At 44.7% G+C, this 21,093-nt stretch overlaps 1 protein-coding gene across 2 annotated transcripts in view; it reads left to right on the top strand.

Moving 5' to 3' along the window:
• The window catches only part of SMCHD1 (structural maintenance of chromosomes flexible hinge domain containing 1), a 449,735-nt gene that overhangs the window by 244,827 nt on the left and 183,815 nt on the right, over nt 1-21,093 (top strand). For both annotated transcript variants that reach the window (XM_056521656.1, XM_056521657.1), the window contains exon 26: nt 17,928-18,076. In XM_056521656.1, the coding sequence (XP_056377631.1) occupies nt 17,928-18,076 (149 nt within the window). The remainder of the gene's footprint in view (nt 1-17,927; nt 18,077-21,093) is intronic.

Raw genomic sequence — 21,093 nt, 5'->3', positions numbered from 1 at the left:
CCCTCATGTAATGTATTATAGGGTGCATTGAGCTGGGAGTTGTAGTTTTGCAACAGCTGGAGGCACCCTGGTTGGGAAACGCTGCCCTAGAGGGCACATGGAAGGAGGGAAGGAGCTGTGGGCGTTACTTTATTAGAGAACAGCAGCTAACAGGAAGTTGGCGCAGGGAGTCATGGTAAATGTAGTCTTTATGAGATGGCTGCTTACTGCTACAGGTGGCAATTACAAGAGAATGGCTGGGCCAAATTTGACAAATGAGGTATCATTGGAAAGGTCTTTGAAAGAACTATCAGATGAGGTAAACTTTTTTTTTTTTTTTTAAGTACCAGCACTCTGGAGTACTCCTTTAAGGACCAGGGGGTTTTCTGTTTTTTCACTTTAGTTTTTTCCTCCTTACCTTTAAAAAAATTATAACCCTTTGAATTTTGCACCTAAAAATCCATATCATGGCTTATTTTTTGCTCCACCAATTCTACTTTGCAGTGACATCAGTAATTTTACCCAAAAATCTACGGCGAAACGGAAAAAAAAATCATTGTGAGACAAAATTGAAAACAAAACGCCATTTTGTAACTTTTGGGGGCTTCTGTTTCTACGCAGTAAATTTTTCGGTAAAATTGACACCTTATTTTTATTGTGTATGTCCATACGATTAAAATAATACCCTACTTATATCGGTTTGATTTTGTCATACTTCTGAAAAAAATCATAACGTATGGGTCGTTATGAGGGCTCATTTTTTGCGCCGTGATCTGAAAGTACCCTTTTTGTATTGATCGGACTTGTTGTTCACTTTTTATTCATTTTTTCATGATATAAATAGTGACCAAAAATACACTTTTTTGGACTTTGGAATTTTTTGGCGCGTACGCCATTGACCGTGTGGTTTAATTAACGATATATTTTTATAATTCGGACATTTCCGCATGCGGCGATACCACATGTTTATTTTTCAATGGGAAAAGGGGGGATTCAAATTTTTAATAGGGGAGGTGTTAAGTGATCTTTATTCACTTTTTTTTTCACTTTTTTTTTTTGCAGTGTTTTAGCTCCCATAGGGACCTATAACACTGCACACACTGATCTTTTACTTTGATCACTGGTTTCTCATAGGAAACCATTGATCGATGATTCTGGCGCTTGATTGCTCATGCCTGGATCTCGGGCACTGAGCAGTCATTCGGCGATCGGACACCAGGAGGCAAGGTAGAAGACCCTCCTCGTGTCTAACAGCTGTTAGGGACGCCGCAATTTCGCCGATGCGATCCCGAGCAACTCCCTGAGCTAACCGGCATGGTTTCACTTTAGACGCAGCATTCAACTTTGAACGCCGCGTCTAAAGGGTTAATAGCACGCGGCACCGCGATCACTGCCGCGCGCTATTAGCCACGGGTCCCGGCCATCGTGGCCCCGCATTATAGAAAGGGAAAGGACTCGGGACGTACTGGTACGTCCTTCGTCCTTAAGGGGTTAAGGGAATAAACTCCAACAATAAATAGCCAGTTCACAAAAAGATGGCCACAGTGTTATTATTCACTCAGAACACAGCCATTTAGCACCAAGACAAGCACGGATCCTTCCAAAGCGTGTTCATAACTGTCTGACAGGTACATATTAAAATCAGATTATGGTGGATAATGGCTACTCCCTGGTTTTCTAGTATGATGGATCTCCCCCTGGGGGATCCACTGTAGAGGTTGGTCTTATCTCTTGTTCCCAGGTGTCCGTGGCCCTGCAATTGTTAGAGCCTCTTTAGAGCTGGCTTTATCAAATAAGTGCACAGCATACAGATAAGTGCAATTTTATTGAACTGCATTGATCTGCATTTGGAATCTAATGATTCCTTCTAAAAGCCACCTGTGGAAAAATTTAATTTTAACCCCTTCCATATTAAAAGGTTAAAGGAGTTCTCTGCCATAAGGTGATTTTAGTACCTACCTGCCAGACAGTAATGGACATGCTTCTGAAGGATCCGTGCTTGTCTTGGGGCTAAATGGCTGTGTTGCTGCTTTCTTTTAGTGAACTGGCTATTTCCTGTTGGCGATCCTTAATTTGTAAGTTTGAGGTCACTTTTTTTCCCTCCCACACATCAGTCACCCCACCCAATGCAGTACATCTGAGCTGCCTTGCATGCTGTGCTGTGATTGAAAATACAATTCCCTGTAGCTCTTTAACCAGTTAAGGCCCATGGACATACGCGTACGTCCTAGCTCCCTGGTACTTAAGGACCAAGGAAGTACGCGTCCGTCCTTGGGAATTTCGGGGACTGGACCGTGGTGACTGCTGATATCGATCAGCAGGCACCCCGCGCAAATGCCCGGGGTGAGGGTGAATTCACACCGTCTATTTGCCAAGATTCCGGGTCATACGGGTCTCTGGTGACCCGGAAAATAAGGGGGATCGGGGTTGTCCAAGATCCCCACGATCCCCCTGAAGGGATAGGAGTGAGGTGTCAGGGGTGCCACCCTTCCTATCCCTGCTATTGGTCATCTAGAAGCGATGACCAATAGCAAATCGGGGGTGGGGGTTAACTTTCAGTTTCCCCATTCTGCCCACCCACTGTAGGCCGGGCAGAACGGGGAAACCGAGGAGGGCCGGCAGCCAAGTTCACTTACCCATCGGAGGCGGCAGAAGAGGACGGCAATGCGGCTCCCTGGATCCTACGGAAGCCGGTGGGTTGCCTAGCAATATCTGGAGGGCTACAGTTTGAGACCACTATACAGTGGTCTCTAAACTGTAGCCCTCCAGATGTTGCAAAACTACAACAACAAGTTGTAGTTTTGCAACAGCTGGAGACACACTGGTTGGAAAATTCAGAGTTAGGTAACAGAACCTAACTGAAGGTTTTCCAACCAGTGTGCCTCCAGCTATTGCAAACTACAATTCCCAGCATGCACGGTCTGTCAGTACATGCTGGGAGTTGTAGTCTTGAAACAGCTGGAGGTTTGCCCCCACACTGGTGGGTTTACAGTGGGTTTCCTGCTTCAAATTTGAGCTGCGGCAAATTTTTCACCGCAGCGCAAACTCCTAACGGGGAACTCACCTCCTTTGTACCCTAAAAACACTACACTACACTAACACAAAATAAAGGGTAAAACACTACATATACACCCCCTTACACTGTCGTCGTCCCCCGTTCCCCACCCCCCCCCCCCTATAAAAAGGAAAAACGTATCACACGGCAGTGTTTCCAAAACGGAGCCTCCAGCTGTTGCAAAACAACAACTCCCAGCATTTTCGAATAGCCACTGACTGTCCAGGCATGCTGGGAGTTTATCAACAGCTGGAGGCACCCTGTTGGTGAATCACTGGCGTAGAATACCCCTATGTCCACCCCTATGCAATCCCTAATTTAGTGCTCAAATGCGCATGGCGCTCTCTCTCTTCGGAGCCCTGTCATATTTCAAGGAAACAGTTTAGGGCCACATATGAGGTATTTCCGTACTCGGGAGAAATTGCACTACAAATTTTGGGGGTCTTTTTCTCCTTTTACCCCTTATAAAAAGGAAAAGTTGGGCTGCACCAGCCTGTTGGTGTAAAAAAAAATAAATAAAATAAAAAGACACTAACAGGCTGGTGTTTCCCCATACTTTTTATTTCCACAAGCGGTAAAAGGAAAAATCCCATATGTGGATGTAAAATACTCTACGGAGGCACAACAAGGCTCAGGAGTGAGAGCGCACTATGTACATTTGAGGCCTAATTTGGTGATTTGCACAGGTGCGGCTTATTTTACAGCGGTTCAGACATAAATGCAAAAAAATAAATACCCACATGTGACTCCATTTTGGAATCTACACTCCTCACAGAACGTGACAAGGGGTATAGTGAGCCTTAACACCCCACAGTTGTTTGAAGAATTTTCATTAAAGTTGGATGGGAAAATTAAGAAAACAAATTTTTTTTTTCACTAAAATGCTGGTGTTACCCAAAAATTTTTCATTTTCACAAGGGAAAATAGGAAAAAGTCCCCCAAAATTTGTAACCCCATTTCTTCTGAGTAAGAACATACCCCATATGTGGATGTAAAGTTCTCTGCTGGCGCATTACAATGCTCAGAAGAGAAAGGGCACCATTGGGCTTTTGGAGAGAAAATTTGTCCGGAATTGAATGCCACATGTGTTAACAAAGCCCCCATGCTGCCAGAACAGTGGACCCCCACGTGACCCCATTTTGGAAACTTCACCCCTCATGTAATGTAATAAGGGGTACAGTGAGCATTTACTCCCCACAGGTGTCTGACAGATTTTTGGAATAAGGGTCCGTTAACCCCTTAAGGACCAGGCCATTTTACACCTTAGGACCAGAGCGTTTTTTGCACATCTGACCACTGTCACTTTAAACATTAATAACTCTGGAATGCTTTTAGTTATCATTCTGATTCCGAGATTGTTTTTTCGTGACATATTCTACTTTAACTTAGTGGTAAAATTTTGTGGTAACTTGCATCCTTTCTTGGTGAAAAATCCCAAAATTTGATGAAAAATTAGAAAATGTTGCATTTTTCTAACTTTGAAGCTTTCTGCTTGTAAGGAAAATGGATATTCAAAATAAAAAAAAAATTTATTCACATTTACAATATGTCTACTTTATGTTTGCATCATAAAATTGACATGTTTTTACTTTTGGAAGACACCAGAGGGCTTCAAAGTTCAGCAGCAATTTTCCAATTTTTCACAAAATTTTGAACCTCGCTTTTTTTCAGGGACCAGTACAGGTTTGAAGTGGATTTGAAGGGTCTTCATATTAGAAATACCCCATAAATGACCCCATTATCAAAACTACCCCCCCCCCCCCCCAAAGTATTCAAAATGACAATCCGTAAGTGTTTTAACCCTTTAGGTGTTTCACAGGAATAGCAGCAAAGGGAAGGAGAAAAATCACAATGTTCATTTTTTACACTCTCATGTTCTTGTAAACCCAATTTTTGAATTTTTACAAGGGGTAAAAGGAGAAAATGTATACTTATATTTGTAGCCCAATTTCTCTAGAGTAAGGACATACCCCATATGTCTATGTAAATTGTTCGGCGGGCGCAGTAGAGGGCTCAGAAGCGAAGGAGCGACAAGGGGATTTTGGAGAGTACGTTTTTCAGAAATGGTTTTTGGGGGTCATGTTGCATTTAGGAAGCTTTATGGTGCCAGAACAGCAAAAAAAAACAAAAAAACACATGGCATACCATTTTGGAAACTAGACCCCTTGGGGAACGTAACAAGGAAAAAAGTGAGCCTTAATACCCCACAGGTGTTTCACGACTTTTGCATATGTAAAAAAATATATATATTTTTTTTCACTAAAATGTGTTTCCCCCCAAATTTCACATTTTTGCAAGGGTTAATAGCAGAAAATACCCCCCAAAATTTGTAACCCCCATCTCTTCTAAGTATGGAGGTACCCTATAAGTTGACCTGAAGTGCATTACGGGTGAACTACAATGCTCAGAAGAGGAGGAGCACCATTGAGCTTTTGGAAAGAGAATTCGTTTGGAATGGTAGTCAGGGGCCATGTGCATTTACAAAGCCCCCCCCCGTGGTGCCAGAACAGTGGACCCCCCACATGTGACCCTATTTTGGAAACTACACCCCTCACAGAATTTAATAAGTGGTGCAGTGAGCATTTACACCCCACTGGCGTTTGACAGATCTTTGGACCAGTGTGCTGTGCAAATGGAAAATTAAATTTTTCATTTTCACGGATCACTGTTCCAAAAATCTGTCAGACACCTGTGGGGCGTAAATGCTCACTGTACCCCTTATTACATTACATGAGGGGTGTATTTTCCAAAATGGGTCACATATGGGGGGGTCCATTGTTCTGGTACCATGGGGGCTTTGTAAACACAAGTGGCCTTCAATTCCGGTCAAGTTTTCTCTTCAAAATCCCAATGGCGCTCCTTCTCGCCTGAGCATTGTAGTGCACCCATAGAGCACTTTACATCCACATATGGGGTATGGTCTTACTCAGAAGAAATTGGGTTACAAATTTTGGGGGGCTTTTTTTTTATTTTCCCTTGTGAAAATAAAAAATTTAGGGTGACACCAGCATTTTAGTGAAAACATATTTTTTTTTTCATTTTCCCATCCAACTTTAATGAAAATTTGTCAAACACCTGTGGGGTGTTCAGGCTCACTATACCCCTTGTTACTTTCCGTGAGGGGTGTCGTTTCCAAAATGGGGTCACATGTGGGTATTAATTTTTTTGGGTTTATGTCAGAACCGCTGTAAAATCAGCCACCCCTGTGCAAATCACCAATTTAGGCCTCAAATGTACATGGTGCGCTCTCACTCCTGAGCCTTGTTGTGCGTCCGCAGAGCATTTTATGCCCACATATGGGGTATTTCCGTACTCAGGAGAAATTGCGTTACAAATTTTGGGAGTCTTTTTTTCCTTTTACCTCCCGTGAAAATAAAAAGTAAAGGACAACACAAGCATGTTAGTGTAAAAAAAATTTTTTTTGACACTAACAGGCTGGTGTAGACCCCAACTTTTCTTTTTCATAAGGGGTAAAAAGAAAAAAAGCCCCCTAAATTAGTAGTGCAATTTCTCCCGAGTATTGAGATACCCCATATGTGGCACTAAACTGTTTCCTTGAAATACGACAGGACTCTGAAGTGAGAGAGCGCCATGCGCATTTGAGGACTAAATAAGGGATTGCACAGGGGTGGACATAGGGGTATTCTACGCCAGTGATTCCCAAACAGGGTGCCTCCAGCTGTTGCTAAACTCCCAGCATGCCTGGACAGTCAGTGGCTGTCCGGAAATGCTGTGAGTTGTTGTTTTGCAACAGCTGGAGGCTCTGTTTTGAAAACACAGCCGTACAATACGTTTTTTATTTTTATTGGGGGGACAGTGTAAGGGGGTGTAAATGTAGTGTTTTACCCTTTATTATGTGTAAGTGTAGTGTAGTGTTTTTAGGGTACGTTCACACTGGCAGAGGTCTACAGTGAATTTACCGCTATGAGTTTGCGCTGCGGCGAAAAATTTGCTGCAGCTCATACTTGAAGCAGAAAACTTACTGTAAACCCGCCAGTGTGAATGTACCCTGTACGTTCACATGGGGGGCAAACCTCCAGCTGTTTCAAAACTACAACTCCCAGCATGTACTGACAGACCGTGCATGCTGGGAGTTGTACTTTTGCAACAGCTGGAGGCACACTGGTTGGAAAACCTTCAGTTAGGTTCTGTTACCTAACTCAGTATTTTCCAACCAGTGTGCCTCCAGCTGTTGTAAAACTTCAACTCCCAGCATGTACTGATCGCCGAAGGGCATGCTGGGAGATGTAGTTATGCAACAGCTGGAGGGATCGCAACTACAACTCCCAGCATGCAGAGACAGCTGTTTGCTGTTTAGGCATGCTGGGAGTTTCAGTTTTGCAACATCTGGAGAGCTATAGTTTAGAGACCACTGCACAGTGGTCTCCAAACTGTGGACCTCCTGATGTTGCAAAACTACAACTCCCAGCATGCCCAGACAGCAAACTGATGTGTGGGCATGCTGGGAGTTGTAGGTTTGCAAGATCTGGAGGTGCATAGTATAGAGATCACTTTGCAGTGGTCTTAAACTGTAGACCTCCAGCTGTTGCAAAACTGCAACTCCCAGCAAGCCTAAACAGCTCTCTGGGCATGCTGGGAGTTGTAGTTTTGCAACATCTGGAGGGTTACAGTTTAGAGACCACTATAGTGGTCTCAGACTGTTGCCCTCCAGATGTTGCTAAGTAACTCACCGGCTTCCGTCGGATCCAGGGAGCTGCGTCGCCGTCCTCTTCTTCCGCCGATCGTCGCCCGCTGCCGCCGCCGATGGGTAAGTGGATCTTCGGCGCCGGTCTCTGTCGGTTTCCCCGTCCTGTCCCGCCTATTGTGGTTGGGCAGAACGGGGAAACCGAAAGTAAACCCCTCCGCCCCCGATCTGCTATTGGTGGTCGCGTCTAGACCACCAATAGCAGAGATAGGAGGGGTGGCACCTCTGCCACCTCACTCTGATCTCTACAGGGGGATCGTGGGTGTCTAGGACATCCGCGATCCCCCTTCTATTCCGGGTCACCATAGACCCGTAATGACACGAAATCGGCGCAAATCGCAAGTGTGAATTCACTTGCGATTTGTGCCGATCGCTGACATGGGGGGGGGTCTAATGACCCCCCTGGGCATTTGCGCGGGGTGCCTGCTGATAGATATCAGCAGTCACCCCGGGACCGGAATTCCCACGGGTGTACAGGTACGCCCTTGGTCCTTAAGTAACAGGGAGCAAAGGCGTACCTGTACGCCATTGGTCCTTAAGGGGTTAAAATGAAAAATTAAATTTTTCACTTGCACAGCCCACTGTCCCAAAGATCTGTCAAACGCCAGTGGAGTGTAAATATTCACTGCACACCTTATTAAATTCTGTGAGGGGTGTAGTTTACAAAATGGGGGTCACGTGGGGAGGGGTCCACTGTTCTGACACCACGGGGGGCTTTGTAAATGCACATGGCCCCTGACTTCCATTCCAAACAAATTCTCTTTACAAAAGCTCAATGGCGCTCCTCCTCTTCTGAGAATTGTAGTTCGCCCGCAGTGCAACTGACGTCCACACTTGGGGTATTTGGGGGGGCTTTTTCTCCTATTACCCCTTGTAAAAATGTCAAATTTGGGGTAAAAACAGCATTTAGTTTTTTTCCATTTACACATTCAACTTGTTAGGTGTTAAGGCTCACTGTACCCCTTGTTACATTCCTTGAGGGGTGTAGTTTCCAAAATAATATGCCATGTGGTTGTTTTTTTTTTTTTTTTTTTTTTTTTTTTTTTTTTTTTTTTTTGCTGTTCTGGCACCATAGGGGCTTCCTAAATGTGACATGCCCCCCAAAAACCATCTCAGAAGAACTCACTCTCCAAAATCCCATTGTCGCTCCTTCCCTCTACTGCATCCTCCAAACACATTACATACACATATGAGGTATTTCCTCACTCTAGAGAAATTGGGTTACAAATTTTAGGAAGAGTTCTCTCCTTTTACCCCTTGTAAAAATTCAAAAACTTGGTCTACAAGAACATGCGAGTGTAAAAAATGAAGATTTTGAATTTTCTCCTTCACTTTGCTGCTTTTCCTGTGAAACACCTAAAGGCTTAAAGGGTAGCTTTTTTTTCTGTCCCTGCCTATTGCCCTTCTATCCCGAACACCCTCCCTGCCTTTATTTTATTTTTTTACTATTTTAAAAATGGCATTTAGTCTGCCTGGTAGTGTGCTCACTACCAGGCAGACTTCCCCAGCAGGCACCACGTCACTGATGCCTAACAGGGTGCCTCCAGCTGTTTCACCACTACAACTCCCAGCATGCCCTGACATCTATTGGCTGTCAGGGCATGCTGGGAGTTGTAGTGGTAAAACAACTGGAGGCACCCAGGACAGGAGCTTCATGGGGGAAGGAGTGAGCCGGGAGCCGATGCAGGAGGGACGGGTGCGGGGGAGCCTCTTCCTGCTGCTCGGTGAGTAACACCCAAACCCCCCCCCCCCCCCGCACCCCCCGTACCTTGACAGTGGTCAGATGTGCAAAAAAACGCTCTGGTCCTTAAGACCAAACTGTGCCTGGTCCTTAAGGGGTTAAAGAATAATCTCCCTCCCACTCAGCGGTCGCTCCACCCAGACAGGCTCCCTTTGAACACTTGACTTGTGATGTAATGTAATGTCTCGGGCCGCACTGCAACTTGAGACAATACTAATTTTGTGTGCTTCTAAAAATGAACATCGGGGCAAAGATCACATAAGAATTGCGAGACCAGCCATCAAATCCTGGAATACTCCTTTAAATTACCTCCTTTTTTTCTATTTGACATGGAAAAATTATGTAAACATAAAAAATAAGCAAAATTGATACTTATTAGACATAAGCCATTATATAGCCTGGTATACAAAAAAAAAAAAAAAAAAAAAGCATAGGGGTAAATTGGAATTTTCTAATAAAAAAAATTTCAAAACTTAAATTTTGTTTCAACATGGCAGAAACAATACAAATTTGGTATTGATGTAATCGCAACAGCCTAAAGTATGTATATAACATGTTGGTTTAACCAACATTTTCAATTTCAAATTCACAAAGTTTTATTTTTTGAAATAAGGTAGGCGGCTGTGTGATCTCAGGCAGCAGGATAGTATTTTCGTGAAGTGCCCCCTACCAAATAATTTGTGCTTAAAAGAAGCAATGCATAATGCCTAATCTGCAATGCCTAATGCATAATCTGTTGGTTATGTAGATTACATTGCTGCCATACACAGTGATTTGCAAGTGATGTCTTTTCGCAGTCGTTCAATTGACCTTTTTTTTCTCCTTCTGTCTCAGGCCATCTAAACTATTTCTTTCAGCCACAGATTTTCACCACAGAACCTGCAATTACAGATGAGCGAACTTACAGTAAATTCGATTCGTCACGAACTTCTCGGCTCGGCAGTTGATGACTTTTCCTGCATAAATTAGTTCAGCTTTCCGGTGCTCCGGTGGGCTGGAAAAGGTGGATACAGTCCTAGGAGACTCTTTCCTAGGACTGTATCCACCTTTTCCAGCCCACCGGAGCACCGCAAAGCTGAACTAATTTATGCAGGAAAAGTCAGCAACCGCCGAGCCGAGAAGTTCATGACGAATCGAATTTACTGTAAGTTCGCTCATCTCTACCTGCAATACAAACATCTTGGGCTGTGCACTTTTCCAGCATCATCTCCCCCCTTTGCTTGCCTATAGGGTCCCAAACAGTTACAGGGATGTGGAATTTCTATTGCCCGACGCCCGGGACTAGCAGAGATGAGGGGGGCGTGGCTTATTTCTCCCCGTGCAGACCTGCGTCCTCTGCCTTCACTCCCCGCACGTCTGCACGGGGAGACTGTATGCGGCGCTCACAGGGGAGTATGGCGCGGGCTCCGGACTCCTGCCCGCTCCATACTCTGCAGCCCCCGGCTGTTCTCAGTAGCCGGGGGCCGCCGCTATTAGCCAGCATGCGGCGATCGCCGCGGCTGGCTATTAACCCTTTAGATCGCCGCTGTCAAAGCTGACAGCGGCGTCTAAAGGGAGATGTGATCGCTCCCTGGTGGGCTAGTGGGGTGGATCGCCCCCCTGCAGCGTGATCGCAGGGGGGCAATCCACTATGGAGGTAGCCGGAGGACTTACCTCTGCTTCCTCTAGTCCCAGCTCTGTCATTGATAGATCCTGGCTGGACCAGGCTCTATCAATGGATCACAGAGCACACAGATTAATAGAGTTCAATAGATCTCTATTCATCTGTCTGAGGAATCCAATGATTCCTCATAAGTCTAATAAAGTGTCAAAAAAATATAATAATAATAATTAAAAGTTTTAATAAAAGTTTGAAAGACACATATTAACCCAGTGGTCTTCAAACTGTGTCCCTCCAGATGTTACAAAATTACAATTCCCAGCATGCCAGGACAGCCGTTTGCTGTCCGGGCATGCTGGGAGTTGTAGTTTTGCAACATCTGGAGGGCCACAGTTTGAAGACCGCTGCATTAACCCCTTCCATGTTAAAAGTTCAAATCACCCCCTTTTCCTATATAAAAACATGTAAACATAATAAAAATAAACATATTTGGTATCGCTTCGTGCGTATTTGTACAACCTATTAAAATATAACATTATGTATCCCGTACGGTAAATGTAAAAAAAATACCAAACCACAGATTTGAATTTTTTATAATATCCCAGAAAAAAAAAAGTTAAAAAGCGATTAAAAAGTCAGATCAATGCCAAAATGGTACCAATACAAAAAACAGATTATGGCGCAAAAAATGAGCCCTCATACAGCCTGGTATGCGGAAAAAAAATAAAGCTACAGGGGTTAAAAAATGGCAATTAAAAAAAATTAGAAAAAGTCCAGAATTACCGTATATACTCGAGTATAAGCCGACCCGAGTATAAGCCGAGACCCCTAATTTCAACCCAAAATCCCAGGAAAAGTTATTGACTCGAGTATAAGCCTAGGGTGGGAAATACCTCATCCCCCCCTGTCATCATCCAGACCCGTCATTAACATCCTCATCATCATCCCCTTGTCATCATCCCACACATCCCCCCTTCATCATCCCCTTATCATCCCACACATCCCCCCTTCATCATCCCCTTGTCATCATCCCACACATCCCCCCTTCATCATCCCCTTATCATCCCGCACATCCCCCCTTCATCATCCCCTTGTCATCATCCCACACATCCCCCCTTCATCATCCCCTTATCATCCCGCACATCCCCCCTTCATCATCCCCTTGTCATCATCCCACACATCCCCCCTTCATCATCCCCTTATCATCCCACACATCCCCCCTTCATCATCCCCTTATCATCCCACACATCCCCCCTTCATCATCCCCTTATCATCCCACACATCCCCCCTTCATCATCCCCACACCACCCCCCCTTCATCATCCTCTTCTCATCATTCGCCCTCAGTGGTCTTCAACCTGCGGACCTCCAGAGGTTTCAAAACTACAACTCCCAGCAAGCCCGGGCAGCCATCGGCTGTCCGGGCTTGCTGGGAGTTGTAGTTTTGAAACCTCCGGAGGTCCGCAGGTTGAAGACCACTGCGGCCTTCAACATCATCCAGCCCCCTCTCACCCCCCTTTAGTTCTGTACAGTACTCACCTCCGCTCGGCGCTGGTCCGGTCCTGCAGGGCTGTCCGGTGAGGAGGTGGTCCGGGCTGCTATCTTCACCGGGGGCGCCTCTTCTCCGCGCTTCCGGCCCGGAATAGAGGCGTTGCCTTGACAATGACGCAGAATTACGTTGGCAATGAACGCACCTCTGCGTCGTTGTCACGGCAACGTGACTATTCTGAGGCCGGGCCCGAAGCGCTTAGAAGAGGCCTCCCTGGTGAAGATAGCAGCCCGGAACACTATCCCACCGGACCACCTCCTCACCGGACAGTCCTGCAGGACCGGACCAGCGCCGAGCGGAGGTGAGTATTCAGAACTAAAGGGGGGTGAGAGGGGGCTGGATGATGTTGAAGGCCGCAGTGGTCTTCAACCTGCGGACCTCCGGAGGTTTCAAAAACTACAACTCCCAGCAAGCCCGGACAGCCGATGGCTGCCCGGGCTTGCTGGGAGTTGTAGTTTTGAAACCTCTGGAGGTCCGCAGGTTGAAGACCACTGCGGGTGGGGGAGTTCACTCGAGTATAAGCCGAGGGGGGTGTTTTCAGCACGAAAAATAGTGCTGAAAAACTCGGCTTATACTCGAGTATATACGGTAGTAAAACATGACGTAAACTATACAAATCTGGTATTGCTGTAATCAGGTGACCTAAAGTATAAAACTAACATGTTATCTCAACCACAAGGTAAATGGCGCAGAAAAGAAAAACCACCAAATCTGCAAAATTATCTTTTACTTTTTCAATTTCACTTCCCTTAATATATATTTATATATTTTTTTGGTTCAGAGAATGTTATTTAAAAATGAAAAGGTTTGATTATAGTAGGTAGTTATGGCTATTATAGGGCGAGGAGGAAAAAACGAGAGCGTAAAAGCGAAAATTGGCCCGGACAAGTGGATCATCATGAGGGACAATTAGATTTTGCTCCATTTTAGTCCCGTGGACAAGTAGTTTTTTATAAAATTTCCACATCCCTGCAGTAATGATTCAGATCCAGACAAAATCCCTTGGGACCCCAGCTATGCCTCCAGGCCCCTCACCCCCACAAATCCATCCAGACCCCAAGCTATGCTTTCAGCCCCTCCACAAATCCCTCCCTAGATCCTTCCAGACTCCCAGCAATGCCTCTAGACACCCCCCCCTCACTTATCCCCCCAGACCCCCACGAATCCTTCCAGACCCACACTAATGCTTCCATAGCCCCCCCCCTTCCTGAGAGCATTTGGCTTGTCACAGAGGGAGCAGCTGCACAGAAGATCCTCTTTGTACAGAGGGATGGGAGGGTCCTTTTGCCATCACGTGGACTCTTCCCATCCAGCTTCCTTTCTAAGTACACTGCTGACTCCTCCCAGTGCCTCACCAACCAGGTTCACCTCTTTACAGCAGATGTTAATCTATTAGCAGAAGAGCACATTCAGCAAAACAATGCTCTAAGCCACAAGGGTCATGTAGTCATTGATTCCAGGGACATTACACTTGTTTTCCTGGCATTTACAATGCCATTATCCTTTAGTGTATATTTATGATGAGTTAAAGCCAGCTGTTCAGAATATTTGAATACCTTATTCCAGGGACATGCACACACAGACTCAAAAGGGGGCTTGAGTCCCTGTCCTTTAAAAACAACTGCCCTATGATGCTCTCATCCTCTGTGGGGTGATGTGGGTTCCATTCAGCTGACAAGACTTGCCGAGGTCCCTTACCTCAGGAATTGTATTGTGTTCACATATGTAAGGTTTTTACAAACATTTTTATATTTATATATTGTGAGGTTTCCACCTCGGGGATAGTTCTGGGATCATCCTAGACACTGCCACTGGACATGTGTCCTCTCACTAACTCAGCAGACAACAGTTCATAATGCAAGTCTGGCACCTCAACAGCTTTTTTTTAATACAGGTTGCAGGCAAAAACAAACATAACACAGGAACAAAATATAATCCTAGACCGTCTGGTCACTGACTACACATATCAGCGTGCTCTGACTACTAACTGGTATGCTACCCTCAGCTAGTAAAACATGTGCCTCCTGTTACTCACAATTCACACCAGTACATGGACCACTCACAGCTCCTGCTGTGTTTCCTCAACAGGGCCCGTGTCTCCCCCTTACAGCCAGCTTACTGTTTCCTAGGGAGAGCCTAGATCACACTGAGTCTCTTCCTTATAAAGACCTCCCCCTCTGCTGACTCATTACTTAGGCCTCAGGTGAAGGTTTCTCCTGAGTGAGCCCAAGAAATGCACCCTTTCCTTGCCACTTTATCACACACACCCCTCCCCCCCCCCCCACCCTTTGCTCAGACCACCGGGAAAGAGCACTTGTGTTTGAAAGGCAGAATTCATCTGCCTTTTCGTTCTTCTTGGACAACTTTTGTCCAACAGACACTGAAGTCCTTGATTTCTTTCTTCAGCACTTTTACCAGCCACCAAGTCCGCGTCTCCCGATCACCTTTCGCCAATTGCCTGCCAGGGGTTCCACTCTGGTCACCCCTCTTCACCACTAGATTCTTTACCCTGGTGTGCATACGGCTCTTGCGACTAAGTAGGGAGAAGAAAGTTGCTTCCAACATTTATATTCTTCTGTCCTCGACTTGCCGGACCTCTCCTGTTAAGTTAGGTCCTGGCTCTGCTTCAGAGAATCTTTCGGCCTCAGTGACTTCACTAACCACTGTCCTTTTCTCTGTAGCTTCAGAGGACCTCACACAGAGTTCCACCTCAGTCTCAGCTTCAGAGCATTTCCCACCTGGTTTCACCTCAATCTTAGCTTCAGAGGACTTCTCACATAGCTTCACCTCAATCTTGGCTTCAGAGGACTTCTCATATAGCTTCACCTCAGTCTTAGTTTCAGTCTCCGCATCTTTCAGAGAAAGCATCCCTGTATTGAGTAGCTTTTACCCCCAGAAGCCTTTCTTTAGCCAATTCAACATAGCTTGGTCTCTGCTCTCTTTTAGGACCTTCATGTCCTCTTCCATCTTTACATATTCTCACTGCTTACTCTTGAGCTTAGCGGAGTTCATCCTCAGACTGTCCAGCAACTCTGTCAAATCCCTGACAGTATCTTCCAAAAATAGCAATTGTTTTCTCAACTGCTCATTGTCCGCCAGCAGAGCCTCTTGTTTGTAGAGTTGCGTTCCCAGCAAATCCAAGGCAACTGCGTGGGACCTACTGCACGTTTCGTTCTGCGCCTCCAGGCTCTGCACTTTATGAGCCATCATCACTTTTTCTCTCTCCAGCTCCTTCATGGCTACCAGCCTAGCCTTGTGGTCACGCTGTAGAGCCTGATATGCCCCATGCAGCACACTCACTACTTCCACCTGGAAGGAGATCTGCTTGGCCAGACTCTCCACTTCATTCTTCTTGCTGGTAACCAGATTCTGGGAGTGGGACAGTTCATCCTGCAGAGCCACAAACTCACTTTTGTGGTGCTCCTTGACTTTTTCCAGCTGAAGCTTTGCTTTCTGCTCTTTCTTAAAGTCTGCAAGCATTTTGTCCCTCTCCACTGTCAAGCGCTGTACCTTTTCTTCTTCTTTTTCCGTCAATTTCACAGAAACCATCTGCAGGGTTTTTTCCAGATTCTGGATCTGCTCCAATTTCTTCCCAAGGCCAGCTTGTCGTTTCGGAGACTTTTTACTCACAGCGGTCTCCTCACTCTCGCTGTTGAACCTTGAGACATTCTCTTGTCCTCTGTCAGACTCTTCTCCATCTGTATGTGAAGTCTCCCCCTTTTTTGGGGTTGCGGCCACTTGGGTCTCCGGGTGATTCCCGAACAGTTCCTCTGAACTGTCTCTCTGCTCCTTGACAGAAATGAATAGGGCTCCTGGGTCTGCAGCAATACCTAGTCCTAGTCGGTTCGACCTTCCTGGTTAGAACCCCTCTATGGTCCAGACGCCACATCTCCTTCACTTAGGACTCTGTCTGTGACTGTAAGCGCAGCACCCAGCTCCAATTGTACTCTCTCTCTCTTCTGTAGTTTTGGTTTTTCCACAGCCATCTCCTTAAGTTGACTCGCGGACTATTCTTCAGCTCCCCTAGTGGTCTGACACACTCCCACCTGACATAAACCTAGGGTCTGCTGACACCCCCCGTCCTCAGCCTCTGCTGAGTTACTTTCCACTGCTGTGTGGTGCAAGTCAAGTGTTGTGAGCCTATCAGATGTCCCTGCTCTAGTCACCTGACAGTCTTCCGTTTTTCCAACAGTTGTGGGAAGATCCTTCCCCAGTACTACCTCATACTTCACGAAGGGCTCTATTGCAGTCTTGTGACCTTTAGTACCATAGGGAGTAGAGATACATACATGAACCATTTTATAACCCCAAATACCGGCTTGCATAGACATTATATCGGGGTCTGGCTTTCTGCAGCTAGTCTTTACCATACTTATTACAGATCTAGGTTCTAACAAAAACATCACCTTTTTACCTTCTATTGCCAGCTCACACAGGTTTTCTTTTGTCCTGTTAGAGGTGGGAATAGTACTCTTTACATCTGAACACATCATCATAGGTTTTTCAACAAAGACATTATCAGCCTGCATGGGTTCACAATATACAGCCCCATTCACACAGTCCAGGAGAGAAACCCCAGTCTTCACTACTTCCGGAACCTTTGTGGTAGATTTTCTGGTGCATCCCACAATTGCCAGAAATACGGAAAGTCTCGGCCTAGTACAATTTCAATTGTAAGTTCGGCACAAACCTCCATCACATGGTTCACTGTCACAAAACACGTGTCAAAGTTAATTTGAATGGTCTTACCGGCCTCTGGTCGGGACTTCATAGTCCAAGTCCATCCACAGTGGGATAACAGTCCAAGTCCACCCACAGTGTGATTCCGCCCCCCCCCCCCCCCCCACTTTATCACAATAAAAAAATATATATATCTATATACACATACACTGTATAAGAAGTGCCCTTTTTTCTACTTGAACCCCTGCCCCCCAAAATGTCTGTGCAAGTCCCTTCCTCATTCTAAAGGCCATCATATATATTAGACCTGTGCCAGTCAAACTCGCTGATTTTGGCAGGAATGGCTTACCCCCAATAGATAATGTCACAGGAGAATAGCATTGGGCATGTTTAATTTCAGCTGCCCAATAATTTATTTTCCGGGGATCTAGGCTGCAGCTGTACCCTAACTCCATTCAGAACTACCAAAGATTGCTGCAGTGCTGAAAGCCAAAGGAGATCAAACACGCTTCTAGATAGGCTATTCTATTTATAATTGTGTGTTTTCAATTTGTTCTGCTTTAAACTGTGAGATCTATATAGTTAATATTGCTTTCTTCTTATTGCTTTCTGTCAACAGGTTAATTGGACCCCAAAGGTTTCCAAGGAGAAACTGCTGAAAGGAATGTTACCTGATGTTGAAGTGTCTAATTCAGTTACTAACTTTCAATATTGCCAAGTAACTTTTCATGATGAGAATGTTTCCTTGGAAAGTGCATTCACTGTAAAGTAGGTTTTGTTATTTTAAGTCTATTTTCATAGTTAAAAATATTTGTACAATACAGCTATGTATGTTTTACTTAATTTCTGCCATCCTAATAGCTAACTCTTAGGGCCTGTTCACACTGAGGAATTCACGAGGAATTTACTTGAGTAATTCTTTGTGATCCACTTGAAAAAATACAACATTTCTTCTTCCCATAGATCTTAATGTATTTTGCTCTTTCTTGTTCACATTGCGGAATTTCTCTCTGCTTGAAGAAAGAGCATGTTCATTCTTCAAGCTGAATCCGCCAGCAGAATCCCATAGAACTCAATTGTAAAAAATGTTTCCCCCGACACTGTTTTCATGTGGATTTCGCGCGGGAAAAAAAGATGACACCCATTCTCCACCCATTTTTTACTCTGCAGCCACTTTGCCTCCAATCTACAGCCACATTTAATAAGCTGCTGATTTATTTATTTATTTTTGTCAAAAAACAAGAAAAAAATGTTGCAACAGCAAGCAAACAATCTTGCAACGCAGGAACCCCATACCTCAGCCATGGATGAACCATACATCACCCTCCATCCACCCGAACTGTGGCTCCTGTTACGAATTATGTTGAATGTAATTTGCCGCTGCAGGCGCCGTATGGTAAGCAAGCGTTGCATGTTTATTAACCCCTTAAGGACTCAGCGTTTTTCCGTTTTTGCATTTACATTTTTTCCTCATCACCTTCTAAAAATCATTACGCTGTCAATTTTGCACCTAAAATTCCATATGATGGCTTATGTTTTGTGCCACCAATTCTACTTTGCAGTGACATTAGCCATTTTACCGAAAAATCCACGGCGAAACGGAAAAAATAATTGTGTGACAAAATTGAAGAAAAAATTTCATTTTGTAACTTTCCGTTTCTATGCAGTGCATTTTTTGGTCAAAATTTACACCTTATCTTTATTCTGTAGGTCCATACGGTTAAAATGATACCCTACTTATATAGGTTGGATTTTGTCCCACTTCTGAAAAAAATCATAACTACATGCAGGAAAATGTATACGTTTAAAATTGTCATCTTGTGACACCTGTAACTTTTTTATTTTTCCGCTTGCGGGCCGGTATGAGGGCTCATTTTTTGCGCCGTGATTTTTTTTATGATATAAAAAGTGACCAAAAATAAGCTTTTTTGGACTTTGGAATTTTTTTGCGCGTACGCCATTGACCGTGCAGTTTTAATGACTGATATAATTTTGTAGTTCGGACATTTACGCACGCAGTGATACCACATATGTTAATTTTTATTTTTATTTACACAGTTTTTTTTTTTTTATTGGAAAAGGGGGGTGATTCCAACTTATTAGTGAAGGGGTTAAATTACCTTTGTTAACTTTTTTTTTCACTTTTTTGCAGTGCAATAGCTCCTATAGGGAGCTATAGCACTGCACACACTGATCTCCTATGCTGATCCCTGCAAAGCCATAGCTATGCACGGATCAGTGAGATAGGGGCTTGATTGCTCAAGCCTGTAGCTCAGGCTTGGAGCAATCAACCGACGATCGGACACAGCGGAGACAGGTAAGGAGACCTCCGCCTGCGTCCCAGCTGATCGGAACATCGCAATTTTATTGCGATGTCCCGATCAGCCCAACTGAGCTGCCGGGAAACGTTTACTTTCGTTTTCAGACGCGGCGGTCAACTTTGATTGCCGCGTCTGAAGGGTTAACAGCACGCGGCACAACGATCGGTGCCGCATGCGGTTAGCCCAGGGTCCGGCTATCGTTAGCAGCTCGTACCGACCCGGTGTCATGCGAGGTCACGGCGTGACCCCGTTTTTCACACCGGGACCGTGCTCAGGGCGTACAGATATGACCTGAGTCCTTAAGGGTTAAGTCATTTGTGCAGACCTTGTTTTTTTTTTTTTTTTTTTTTTTTTTTTACCAAAAGGTAACATTTTCTATAGAGCAATTGCAGAGAGAATATGGAAAAACCGGCAACCTACCATGTATACTACTTCCAACTTCTTTATTGAAATAGATACTAACATAAATACCAAAGGGGGGGGGGGGGCCCGCACATGTGCAGGGGGGTACCACAGGCGACAAGCTCCGTTTCGTACTAAAGTTAGTTCTTCATCCGGCCATGTCACGCAGTCTGGATGAGTGCACTATATACACAGGTACGGCTCATTAGTGACCACCCACACACGTGACATACATCTTCTACGAAGAGGTGGAGCTACTCACAGGTATATCGCTGTATTAGCGTTCTCATTTAACCCCAAAGGGCCCGTTGCATTTGATCGGAGTATCCAATGCAACTCCCTTTTTAGAAGCGTTTTATCTGTATTCTCTACCTCTGTGTTAGACTTTTTTCAATACCAACAAAGCGGAGGACTTCAGGGTTGTTCCCGTGTGATTCCTTCACATGGGAAATTAGACGAGCCGCCCCTTTTCTGCCCGCTCGGATGGAATAAAAATGTTCCCTAATCCGAACTAACAGCTGGCGGCGCGTCTTCCCAATGTAGAAGAAACCACACGGGCAAAGGATAGCATAAACAATGTTTTTGGACCTGCATGTGATTAACTCGTTGACTGAATGATGTATAGGCCCTATTCTGAAATGCCTCAATGCTGTATTGTATTTGCAGTAGTTGCAATTTCTGCACTTTAAATTTCCTTTTGGTGACCGATCCCCTAACCATGTTGCTTTGTTGTTCTTTTTTTCTTCATTTTTTTGGGCTGCTTGTAGTACATCTCCTATTGTTTTATTCTTTTTATAGGTGATTCTTGGTTTCTTCAATGCTACCTCTTTTAGTGCTTCGTCTGATTCTATTATATACCAATTGCGCCTTATTGCAGCCTCTATTGTTTTATTCATTGACTAATTATTAAATACAAATCTAAAACGTTTTTCTGGGATCATTGTTTTTTGTTTTTTTTTTAGTTAGTAAGTCATTTCTGTTTTTTTGGTCTACTTTTTGTCTGCCTTTTCGTATCAGTTTTATAGGGTATGCTCTATCCTTTAATCTTTTAGTTAATTTGTC

Source organism: Hyla sarda, chromosome 5, assembly GCF_029499605.1.
Source record: "Hyla sarda isolate aHylSar1 chromosome 5, aHylSar1.hap1, whole genome shotgun sequence".
Taxonomy (NCBI): Eukaryota; Metazoa; Chordata; class Amphibia; order Anura; family Hylidae; genus Hyla; species Hyla sarda.
The sequence above is the reverse complement of the archived record's forward strand: the minus strand, read 5'-3'. Positions and strand labels throughout refer to the sequence as shown.